This window comes from Dromiciops gliroides, chromosome 3 (assembly GCF_019393635.1).
Source record: "Dromiciops gliroides isolate mDroGli1 chromosome 3, mDroGli1.pri, whole genome shotgun sequence".
NCBI lineage: Eukaryota > Metazoa > Chordata > Mammalia > Microbiotheria > Microbiotheriidae > Dromiciops > Dromiciops gliroides.
This window is the reverse complement of record NC_057863.1, coordinates 511,337,666-511,350,627: the sequence shown is the minus strand read 5'-3', so window position 1 is coordinate 511,350,627 and position 12,962 is coordinate 511,337,666. Positions and strand designations below refer to the sequence as shown.

The following is a 12,962-nucleotide window of genomic DNA, read 5'->3' as shown; positions in this document are numbered from 1 at the left end:
TAGCTGTGTGACCCTGGGCAAGTCACTTAACCCTGACTGCCCAGCTCCCCCCCCCCCCAAAAAAAGAGAGAGAGATTATCCTAATAATTCATATAGGAAAAAAATAAAATGCATAAAATGCACATTGCTCATATTATGAAGTTGAATGGTGACTCTTTTTAGCCCATCAATGTATATATCTATTTGGACAGAAACACAATGAACTAGTTCCAATAGTGAATAGGTTAGATGGCACCTAAGAAATTGTGTTGCATTTTCAATGATCCTAAGCTGCTCCCTGATATCAAAACCCACATTTTTAACACCAATATTCTTCTGCTTACTGTATACAGCTGAGAATAATAAAAACAACATCTCAGAATAATCAATATTTCAGATGATCCAAAAGGCAACAAAAAGATATGGTAGGTGTAACTAGGCAATGGCATATTACAATGACACACACACACACACACACAAATGGCACAAAAACACATAAGGAACCTCTGTTAGATTGGAAAAGGAATTGGGCCAAAATAATAACCCTAACAGCTAACATTTACATAGTGCTTTCCATGTGCCAGGCACTATGCCAAGTGCTTTACAACAACACTAGGGGCAGGACAGGGGGTAGGGGGAGGAGCAGTATTATCACCCCCATTTTACAGATGAGGAAACTGAGGCAAATAAGCGACTTGTCCAGGGCTACAAAGCTTGTAAGTACTTAAGACCAAATTTGAACTCAGCTCTTCCTGAATCCAGGCCCAGTATCAAAAGCAAGGGATTAACAGATACATGGCATGACTGTTACACTAGTATGCACAAACCATTAAAAGACCTAAAGTAAAAATGAGCAACTATTCTATAACTATAGTCTTACAGACTGCTGCTTAGAACACTGAGAAATTAAATGACTTGTCCAATTCACTGAGTCGATTCTATCTGGGAGATTTACAGAAGGACATAGATAAGAATTACAGATTGAAAAGGCAAGGAGAAATTTTGATCTACTGATAGAATCTTACACGAATGAGATCACAAATAAATCAGACAGTAATATTAGCACAATTATTTTTCAAAGTGAGTTTAAATTTAAAATTAAAGTTTTTAATAGTTTATAAGTTTGTTTAAATAGAAGTATACTTCATGTATACATTTCCCTACACTCACACTTTAAAAAATTAGAACCAGATCATATACATATTGCTTTGAATCTGAAAAGATAGTTTTTAAAAATTGAAGATTAAAATTAAAGGTAATCCTGCTTAGTATTTTTATTTAGAGGTAGGTAGGTGGTACAGCAGATAGCTAGCTAGTCCTGGAGTGAGGTAGACCTGAGTTCAAATTCTGAATCTGAGGTTTACAAGGTATGTGACGTCAAGCAGGTCACAACTTCTGACTCAGTTTCCTTAGCTGTAAAAATGGAGATAAATAATAGAAACTACCTCTTTTTGGGCAGCTAGGTGGCGCAGGATAGAGCACTGGCCCTGGATTCAGAAGGATCTGAGTTCAAATCCAGCCTCAGACACTTAACACTTACTAGCTCTGTGACCCTGGGCAAGTCACTTAACTCCAATTGCCTCACTTAAAAAAAAAAAAAGTATTTAGCACAAGGCCTGGCAGAGCTGGCACTTACATAGACATGCCTTGTCTTTCCTTTTCCCAAAACATTTATCTAATTATACCCACATCTGCAACACAAGATTATTTCTAGAAGGCCATTTTATATAAAACTCCCACTGGCTTCATAGTATATCTAAAGTGTCTCTTGAAGATTGGTCAATACCAAAACTCTATGAACTCAAAGAGCAGAGAAGAATGAAGAACAAAGCTGAATCAAACAAAAGAAGAAAAAACGTCACAGCAAAAGAATGTGTTTATTGAGTATCTGGCCTTTAGAGGCGATCTGAAAAAGAAATTTCAAAAAATAATTTAAACAATGATAATATCACAGAAATAAAAAGTTTTAGCTTCCCAATGGGATCATTTGAAGAAAAGCAATTATTTGTATATATAAATTTTGATGTTTTTAAACCAAAATTTGTATTACTTATAGAATCATGATCCATCTTTTTGTTATATGCAATTTTAATGCTTAAAAACAGCTAATAAAGGAAAGAGCATTGCTTTATAAGACTTTAACTGACACATTAAGGACAAAGTGTAGGGCTTATGGCTGAAATGGAGACTTATTAGAATGTAAACTGAGGAAAATTCTGTACTTATTACCAACTTTTAAGTCAATGCCTTGAGATTTGGGGATATTAAGATACTACCATTATAAAGAAACAAAATTTAAAAAACATATCGCAAATGAGGTCTAGTTTACATATTTTGAAGACAGCTATGTCTTATCGAACACTAAGTTGCAAAATGAAGTAACTAATGTTTATAAGACACCAACTCAGAAAACTCTAAATGAGCAAGAAGCAGCAGACATATTTACTATGTTCTCAAAAACAAAAATATTCTCAAAAAACTTCCCCAAAGAAACTTCTGAAATCTATGCCTCTGAAAAAGGGGTTCCATTATCTTCTAATTTGTTAGAATAAAAATAAGTAGTTATTATTATACTTAAATATGGTATCAAATTAAATATAACTAAGTAAATGGTTACTGTACTGCATCATTTAACTGATTTACATACATATACTATATGTCTTTTTTGTTTATTAAACATGGTGTTTGTTATTTCTAAAAAATGCTAGGCACCAAGTCTTCTGTGAGGAATATGATCCCCATACCACCACTGTAGGGAAAAATAAAATAATTACGTAATTTTGACTTACTGTGCCTTTTCCAGGAAGGTAGCATGTCTTAAGTGTAAGGACTGCCTATAAATAGAAAAATCCAGCAATAAAGTCTTTGAAAGGTACCAAAACTTTACTACATGATCACAAAAGTAATAAAACATATCTAACCATTTTATTTTCTATTCCATCATAACAAATAATTCTTAAAACTACTTACTAAGTTATCATATATGGTGATTCATTAATAACCTTCAACTAATGTGCCCATATATCTAATGCACACACACATACAGAACATCAACGCTGTGTTATCCAGTATGATTAGGGAGTATGATTCTTCTAATTAATAGATTAGCAAGCTATAAATTGCATGAGAAAAATGCAACCACGATGGTTTAGTTTTTTGTTTGTTTTTCAACCATCTCAAAATCACATTACTCACCTCAAAAGGATTTGGAGGAGGAGGTGGCAGACTTGCAATTTTTGCAGCTCTCTCTTTTTCCTCAAGTAGTGCTTTCTTACGAGTTTCTATGTACCTTAAAAACGACAGGCCATAAATGAAGGTTCAAATAACTTCCTGACCTGCACCCCTCCACTGACCACTTTGGTTCTGGGACCAGAGATTTCATCAGTGTAAGGAACTTCCAATGAGGAAATTCCCTCTTCTGATGCAAATTATCAACCTGTTTATAACTTACAGTTTAGTGAAACCTGGGAAAACAAACTATACAGAGTGAAGTGAGCATAACCAGAGAAAAATTTTGCAATAATAATACCATAAAGGCAGCTAGGTGGCTCAGTGGATAAAGCACCGGCCCCGGATTCAGGAGGACCTGAGTTCAAATCCGGCCTCAGCCACTTGACACTTACTAACTGTGTGACCTGGGCAAGTATAATAAAATAATGATGATGATGATAGATAACAGCTCTGCAGGATGCAGAACAAGGCACACATTTTTGGATATGGCTAATGTAGCAATTTGTGCTTATTTGTCACAAGGATTTTATCTTTCTTTTTCTATTGGGGAGGAAGGGAGATGAGAAGGGAAGATAAGTGCTTGTTAATGGAAAAAAGTTAAAAATAAATGATATTGGGTGGTTTCTTTTTCTGTAGTCACCTTTTAATATTTATACATACAACACTTAATCTTGTGTTAACTTGAGTCACAATTAAAAACATCGTCATTTTTTCTTCTACAAAAAATACAGGACATTAAAAATGCTACTTACCATGATTTTTGTTTTAATAGTTTTTCTTTTTCATTTTTCACTTTTTTTAACGCTTCCTGCCCTCTTTCCTCTGCTCTTTGTTGCCTTTCCTCTCTTTGCTTTATCAAATTGTCTAAACCAGGATCCTAAAATTAATTTAAGTCAATTTAAAATATTATAACAAAAGTATACATTAAAACATGACCAATGGAAACATGTATTCCTTGAAACAAATTTTAAAAAAATTTCTCATTTCATAAAGCATTAAAGTGAAGATAATGGTAATGATATGCAGAGTAATAAAAACCACTACTATACTAACCTTAAAAATTACTTAACATTCATACCCTTTAAAAATCTCTCCTTTCTATCTAATGATTAACAAAGAACTCTCCTTTATTCTTTGTTTTTTAAAATTTTATTATTATTATTTTTAGAACTCTCCTTTATAATCAATTTGCCTGTTCTTTATGACTTGTGAGGCCCACAAAACGTTATTTTCTCATCATAATCTACAAAGAAACAGTTCTGATATGAAGTCAAATGAAGGTTCAAGTAAATAAGGCTCATACAAATTTGTACATTCTTGAAGACAACATATTAAAATAACGGGTAAAGCATATCTCTTCATGTTTTCAATATATTCTTTTTGAGTTAAATTCAAGCACACATGACTGTTGTCATGCCTGCTTAGTGAAAGATTAAAGTAGTAAGATTTTGAGTCATCATAGATATATGGGGGCCAGCAAAAGGCTTTTAAAATGTTGTTAGGACATTTCTTTTCTTTTCTTCTTTAAAAAAAAGTTTAATAAACATTTTTATTTAAAAATTTGAGTTCCAAATTCTATTCTTCCTTCTCTCCCTCCCCCTCCCTGAGGTGGTAAGCATTCAGATACTGGTTATATATATATGCAGTTATGCAAAACATTACCATATTAGTCATTTTGTGTAAGAAAACTCAAATAAAAGAAAAAAATGAAAGAAATAAAGTGAAAAATAACATGCTTTAGGCTGTGTTCAATCAATATAATTTCTTTCTTTGGAGGTGAATAACAATATTTATTTGACCGATAAGTCAAAACAACCAATTGCTAATAGTTAACTATGTACTACCTAAAAAACTGTAATAAAAAATATAGAAAAATGCCCATTTAATGAATGTGACATTCTAAGCAGTAGTATAAAAAAAAATCAACTAAATGAACTTCAATTTCCTTAGTCATCCTGGATGAATAAGAGATTGATTTCACATTATTTAAACCCTTTCAAGCAAGAAACAATAAAAAATATTTATTTAGTGCCTACTATGTACCAGGGATTGTGCTAGGTGCTGTGGGTACAGACAAATGAAATAGGGAAGACAGCTACATAAAGATATAAAAATCAAATACAAGGCAATTAGTGCTTTAGCTGAATACTGAAGGGAAAAAGCGATTGTAGAAGACAAAGGTAAAGAGAGTACATTCCAGGTGGGGGAGATATCCAGGGCAAAGGCAAAGAGATGGGGAATGAAGTGCTATGTATGAAACAGAGACTACAGGACAGAAAGTAACTTCCTAAGAAGGTTGGAACCAGGTGGTGAAGGGCTAAAAAAAAAAAAAAACCCAAACAGAGACATTTATATTTGATCCTAAAGGCAACAGGGATGCACTGAAGTTGACTGAGTTGGAAAATCACATGGTCAGTCTTATGCTTTAGGAAAATAACTTCAGCAGTTGTGAGAGAGTGGAACGGAATGGGGAGACATATGTGACATGAATTCCCATAGGAGGCCAATGCAGTAGTCCAGGTGAAAGATGATGAAGGTCTGAATTATGGTTTTGGCAGTATAGAGAAAAGGTGATTTATATGGAGGTAGAAACAAGATTTGGCAACTGAGTGGCTATGTGTAGTGAAGTGGTATAAGGACTGTGAAACTGGGTGACTGGAAGGATGGTGGTACTCTCAACAGTAACAAAGAAACTTAGAAAAGAGATGGGTTTAGGGGAATAGAAAATGAATTTTGTTTTAAATACAACATTGTTTTGAGATGCCAACAGGACAAACAGTATGAAATGTCAAACAAGTAGATTTCAGGAGAGAAAGACAGTCTAGCCTTACAGATTTGGGTGTCATATATACAGAGGTTATGATTAACCTTGTGGGAGATGATAAAAAAACCAAACAAAACACAAGTGAGAGAGTACAGAGAAAGTAGTGTCCAGGATAGGGCCTTGGGGCACACACATAAATGAGGTATGGTATGACAGACCAACAAGGGAGACAGAGATGCTGTCAAGCAGATAGGAGGAGATGGAGAAAGAATAGCATCAAGAAAACCCAGAGAGATTATAGAGGAAAGAATGATCAATAACGTCATATAACAGTTGAAGGTTTGTGAAAGTTAAGAATTGAGAATAGGCATGGCAATTAAGAGATCATTGGTCATTCTGCAGAGAACAGTTTCAGTTAACAGTCAAGGCAGATAGCAGAGGGTTGAGAAGAAATTAAAGACAAGAAAAGGAACTTCTTTCTAGGAGTCTGGCCACGAAAAGAGACAAAAGGCACTGGACAACAGCTTGAAGGGATGGCAGGATGTAGTGAAGGTTTTTTAAGCATCAGGGAGACTTGGGGGTGTTTGCAGGCAGTAGGGAAGGAACCAGTAAGATAAGGAGAGGCTGACAATTCGAGAGAGGATGACAGAACGGGCAATCTGCTGAAGAAGACAGAAGGGGATAGGTTCAAAGGTTGGTTTTGGTGAGAAGTCACCAATACATGCACAGTTCCTGAAAGACAGTTGGTATACTATCTCACTAAATACTTCTATCCATAACACTTTTATGCTTTAATAATGAGAATTTTAATTTGTCATACCCGAATGTGTCTAAGACATATGATTACTGAAAGTATATAATTTAAATTCCCTACACTGTTTTTTAGAATATTACTGTAGCATTAAAAAGCTCAATCATTCAGTTTGTCTTTCATGAATATCTGACAGGTAAAATGTTTACTCACATTTTCCTTGGCACCACGATGAGCCTCTCCCACGGATCGTAAGCTTGCTACATACAGTTTTTCCAGTTCTTTGATTTTCTGTTCTTGTGCCTTTTGCCATTCTGTCTTCAACTCTTCTGCTAAATGATGGAGGTGCTGATCTCTCCTCTGTTTTACTTCCTGTCTTATCTGCAAAGCGATGCATCTCTCCTGTTCTCTAACCTAAGAAAGAATCAAGTATTAATTAGGTTAGGGTAAAAGACAATAGAACATTTTGGCCCAAATCATCAGAAATGAATTCTCTTTAAGAAATTTATTATACTAGCTATCCAAAATGCAGTACAATACCCAAACATTTAAAGAAAATTCACAGCCATGGAAAAAAAGAATTCAAAATAGGAAAAATTTAGGTTAAGGAAAGAGGTGGGAATTCCCACCAGAAAACTGCCATTGTCACTCTCTTATCCTGATAGGTAAAATAGTGGCAGGCATGGTCAAACAAATCTGAGGAAATATAAAAGTTTTAAAGAAAAGCTTAGAGTTTATCTCCTTGCAAAACAATACCCAAGAACCCTAGGAAAGTGTCTTCTACAAACATTTTTTGGGGGGAGTGAGGCAATTGGGGTTAAGTGACTTGCCCAGGGTCACACAGCTAGTAAGTATCAAGTGTCTGAGGTCGGATTTGAACTCAGGTTCTCCTGAATCCAGGGCCAGTGTTCTATCCACTGTACCACCTAGCTGCCCCATTAAACATTTTTTAACAATCTGCCTAATAATTCTTCCACTAAGTTGTTCTTACATCTAATCTAAGTTTTCTTGCTTGGTTTAAATGAAAGCAATTTGGAAATATGCAAATATAGTGCCTAAAATGTCCTTACCCTTTGACTCAGATTTCTCTAACAGGTTTATATACTCCTAAAAGGTAACTGATAAAAAGTTGGTCTTCTTATACACCAAATATTTGTAACAGAACTTTTTTGTAATAGCAAAAAATTGAAAAAGAAAGTGGATAACCTATCAACTGGGGAATGGCTAAACTAATTGTGATATGTGAATGAATGGAATATTGTTATATTATAAGAAATGATGAATACGATAAATACAGAGAAGCATGGGAAGATCTCCTTGAACTTGATGTAAAGTAATAAGAACCAAGAACACAATATATACAACTATGATAAATGGAAAGAACCACTACCACCAATATAAAGGTGAACGCTACAGAATTACAAAGAATAAGCATGACTCCAAAGAAAAGATACAAGAAGACAATTCACACTACCCTTTTGCAGAGATACAAGGTCAATTACTGTGGTATATCACACACATTTTCAGACATTTTTTATGTATTAAATCAGGTATACTGATATTTTTTCTTTCTTTTAGTCTTTAAAAAATATTATTTGTTATTTGTGACAGCTCTTTAGAGGGGAAAGGGAAGAAATACTGGGGGAGATTATGGCGATTTAAAAATAAAAACACCAATGAAAACATTTCTTAAAAAAATAAAAAGTGCTCTAAATCACTAATGGAGAAATGAATACTAAAGCAACTTTGAGGCTCCATCCCACACCCATTAGCGGAGGGCCTAAGGGAAAACAAGTACACCAGAGCACTTTTGGTGGAACTATGAACTAGTCTAGCTATTCTGGAAAGCAATTTGAACTATGCCCCCAAAAGCCATTAAACTGTATATACACTATGATCCAGCTGTAATACTATCAGGTTTATACCAGAAAGAAATCAAAGAGAGTGGAAACGGATCTTTACTTACAAAAATATTTGTAGCAGCTCTTTTTTGCAGTAGTGAAAAACTGGAAACTAAGGGCTAAAGTAACTTACACATGAATATAATATATTATTATTGTGCCATAAGAAATGATGAAATGGAAAGCTTCAAAGGAAACTAGAAAGATCTCTATGAATTGATGCAGAGTGAACAACACTAGAACAATCTACAAAATGATAATAATATTATAGAGAGATAACAACTTTGAAAGACTTTAGGACTCTGCTGTGTGAGTGTGAGTGTGTGTGTGTGTGTGTGAGAGAGAGAGAGAGAGGCCATGAGTCTAAAAGAGTAAAGAAAACACACTAAACTATCTTTGCATTTAACTGGAAAAATAATAACTATTAAGATTGGGGGGAAAAAAACCACTACTTTCCTCTTGCCAGAGAGGAGATAAATTTAAAATACAGAGTTACACATTTTAAGACATGATAAATGTTCAAAATGTGTATAGAAATTGTTTTGTCAAACTATGTGTCTGTTTTAAGGGCTTTATTTTTCTTAAAATTCTATTTATTTATTTTTTTGGTGAGGCAATTGGGGTTAAGTGACTTGCCCAGGGTCACACAGCTAGTATATGTCAAGTGTCTGAGGCCAGATTTGAACTCAGGTCCTGTGCTCTATCCACTGCACCACCTAGCTGCCCCAAGGGCTTTTTTTTTTCTTTAAAAAAAAAAAAAAGTGTTCAGTACTGGTGGTGGTGGGAAAGAATAAATGAAAAAGATAAGTAGTTGAGAAAGAATTATGAATACCAGAGTCAAACCCACCAAATTTTAAGAAACTGCACCAAAATAACAAGCCCACCAACACACTAATATTATTATTATGGTTTTTTTTGAGACAGTCTCTTCATTATTAATACAGAGAGACGACTACTAGCAAAGTATGATCCCACATCTGATCACCACTCCTCCTTAAGGAACAGCTAGGTGGTGCTATAGTTAGAGCACTGGGGCTGGAGTCAGAAAGATCTGAGTTCAAATTCAGCCTCAGAAAACTTACCAGCAGCGTATCCTGGGCAAGACACTTACCTTTGTCGGCCTAAGTTTTTAAAGTAGTTAAGAATAGCTTGCAATAGCAAATACTTTAAAAAATTGTGATTCCTTTCTTTCTCAGGGTGGCTGAAGCACTCTTCCCCTGTTCATCCCCCACTCCCTGCACTCTGGCTGGGCTTACCATAATGGCGCTCAGATTTAGTGAGGATACCATAACTCCAAAACTCAAGAGATTCACATCATCAGCCTCCCTAGTAGCAGGATTACAGGTATGGGTCATCACCAAACCAGGCTATTACTGTTATTTTTATAAGTTATAAATATCTATGTATGTCACATTATCTTTATTTTATCTTAAAGAACCATTTGAATTTTTAAAAATGTGAATTAGGTTAAAATGTAGAATGCCTCATACCTGTAGTAATCTTTGTTTTCGGCGTCTTTCATATTCTTCCTTCAAAAGCAAGGCTTCTTCATTGGGACTAAATCTAAAGTTTCCAACTCTTGTTACCTTTCTCTTCATTTTCTTATAGTTTGAGCATATAGGTCCTGTATTGAACAACAAACAACCAAAAAAACCCCTTCTATTAAGAGACAAACACAAAAAGTAACTTCATATAGTTTTTAACCAGTGCTCTTACACAGCTGGGGAACGTTTTTGTTTTTTGTTTTTTTGTTTTTCAGGCAATGGGGGTTAAGTGACTTGCCCAGGGTCACACAGCTAGTAAGTGTCAAGTGTCTGAGGCCGGATTTGAACTCAGGTTCTCCTGAATTCAGGGCCGGTGCTTTAACCACTGCGCCATCTAGCTGCCCCAGCTGGGGAACGTTTTAAATTTAGAAAACAACACATTAAAATATTTCACTACTTTTATACGAAAACCCCCCAACCCTGCCAATTAATGAAAATGATCAGTAGACATTTGAAATAAATGAGATATCCTAACCCTCCATGTGGCAAACAATCAAAATGAAGAAATTCTGTTTTGGTGGGGCTGTAGGAAAAAATGCACTCTATTATATTGTAGGCGGAACTTTTAATTGGTACAATCTTTTTGTAGAGCAATTCAATAATATATAATAAAAATTTTAAAATTAATTTTATACTTTTCTCAGTGAGTTATTTAATTAAGAGTTTAAAAACCACTTCCCTCACAATAAAGTGTTATCTATTGGGGCAGCTAGGTGGCGCAGTGGATAGAGCACCGGCCCTGGAGTCAGGAGTACCTGAGTTCAAATCCGACCTCAGACATTTAACACTTACTAGCTGTGTGACCCTGGGCAAGTCACTTAACCCCAATTGCCTCACTAAAAAAAAAAAAAAAAGGTGTTATCTATTATCCCCATTTCACCCATGAGGAAATGAAGGGTCGAAAAGGTTAAATGGTTTGTATAAGGGGTGGGATGGAAACCTGAGTCTTCCAAGTCCACTGCTTTCCCCACTATTATTACTCTATGTCTTAAGGATATTACTGAAAAGTGGGCAGGGTCAGAAGGGAATGAAGCATTAAAAAAAAAATCACAAATGCCTTATTTATAACAGTGAAGAACCACAAGTAAATGAACCAAGTGTTCACTAAACTCCTCCTATGTGCCAGGCACAGTGCAGAGGCTACAAATATCAAAGTAACACAGTCTTGGCCCTTAGTATGTTTACATTCTACTAGAAACAATCTTTATGCCCGAAGATTGGGAAATGACTGAATAAATTGAAATCTATCACTATAGTATTACAACAGGGAATTAACATTGCTATTTGCCAGACAGGATAAGTTTGCTTTCTACTTATTTGTGACATTGCTACTTCCTTTCCTTTGTGACCATTATCTCATCTTTGCTATAATATGATCGCAAAGGGACAGTTTTATTCCTAATCTACTTCCGGCTACAAAGGCATGTGTACCCTACTCCTTGCCTAGAATTCCTTCCCCACTATTCTAGCTGCATCCTACCCACGCTTCAATATCCATCTCAATACCTATTTTATAATTTTTTCTTCGACAAACAAGGTAAGTCTGAAAAAGACCGGGGGGTGGGGGGAGGGAGAGATTAGATTGTGAAGGGTCTTAAATGCCAGGCTAAGGAATTAGTATTTTATCGTAAAGGCAACAGGGCACTCGAGTGACACGGTATGACATGTGCCGTAGCTCTATTATTATTCTGGCAAAGGAGAGATAAGAAAAATTAACCAATAGATAAAGACATAAAAGCGAGAGCAATTCCTGGTGCAATCTGCACCAGAAGAAAAGACGATTAAAACAACTTTTTTACCGTTGGGGGGGAGGAGGTGAGAAATGCATCCAGAAGGTACACAGAGGGACTTTCTAGTCCAGGCTTCGCTACTTACTTCGGGTGAAACCGACTGAGTCAGATCCCCTCTATGGGCCTCAGTTTCTTCATCTGCAAAGTAACGGGCTTGGCCCAGACGAGCTCAGAGGTCTCTTTAGGCTCTGACTGTGCCCCGCGGTCCAAACGGGCCGGGGGCTGCCGGGCCGAGCAGCGTGGCTCCCCGGCTTCGGCTCCGCTGCCCTCCGGAGCCCGCGCACCAGGAAGCGAACAGAACGCTCAGCGGCCCAGGTAGCCGCCGGGACTCGTGCTGCGCAGGCCCGGCCGCGCCTCACGCCCAGCTCAGGGCCCGCGCTGGAGGTTCCGGCACCTGCTAAGTCATTTACCGGGGGGGGGGGGGGGGGGGTGGGGGGGTAAATCGGCGAGCCGGGGCGCTTGTCTGCTGTAGCGGCCCGGGTTGGAACCAGGCCGAGCAGAGCCGAGCCTTAGAGCGCCGCCGCGCCACAGACGCCTCCACCTCCCCCTCCCAGTAGCCGTTTTTACGTCATCCAAGAGCGCCAACGTTACTTCGAGGTTTCAAAACGCCAGCCAATGGCGGGAGGGAAGCGCGGGAACTCACCCGGGCAGGGGCAATTCCACTCAGTCTCTGAGAGGTCCCACGAGTTTGGGTGCAGCCGGCGGCGCAGGCGCAGAAGAGACCGTTTCACCTGGAAAGAGTTGCCTCTCTAGCGCACCTCCCTCCCACCTTTTCTTAAGCACCCGCTGCGTGTAGAGGTTGTACTAGACGCGGGGCAAAGGCCGAGGCGAGATGATATTTCTAGGGACCGACAAGAGAATACATTCGTAGAATTCCTCCCTTCATGTCTCAGCTTAAGCACAACCATCTCCAGGAAGTCTTCCCCCTACTGCTGGTGCCCTTCCAAACTATCTTTGTATTATTATCTTGATATTTATTCTGTATATCCTTATACAGAACAT

The 12,962-nt window shown here is 37.2% G+C and overlaps 1 protein-coding gene across 6 annotated transcripts in view; it reads right to left on the bottom strand.

Annotated features, from left to right (window-relative positions):
* Positions 1 to 12,374, bottom strand: part of CEP295 (centrosomal protein 295) — a 74,221-nt gene extending 61,847 nt beyond the window's left edge. For all 6 annotated transcript variants that reach the window (XM_043994159.1, XM_043994161.1, XM_043994162.1 and 3 more), the window contains exons 1-6: positions 12,046 to 12,374; positions 10,117 to 10,250; positions 6,939 to 7,139; positions 3,963 to 4,087; positions 3,175 to 3,268; positions 2,769 to 2,813 (exon numbers count right to left, since the gene is read on the bottom strand). In XM_043994159.1, coding sequence (XP_043850094.1) covers positions 2,769 to 2,813; positions 3,175 to 3,268; positions 3,963 to 4,087; positions 6,939 to 7,139; positions 10,117 to 10,224 — 573 coding nt within the window. In that variant the 5' untranslated portion in view covers positions 10,225 to 10,250; positions 12,046 to 12,374. The remainder of the gene's footprint in view (positions 1 to 2,768; positions 2,814 to 3,174; positions 3,269 to 3,962; positions 4,088 to 6,938; positions 7,140 to 10,116; positions 10,251 to 12,045) is intronic.
* Between the last annotated feature and the right edge of the window lie 588 nt (positions 12,375 to 12,962).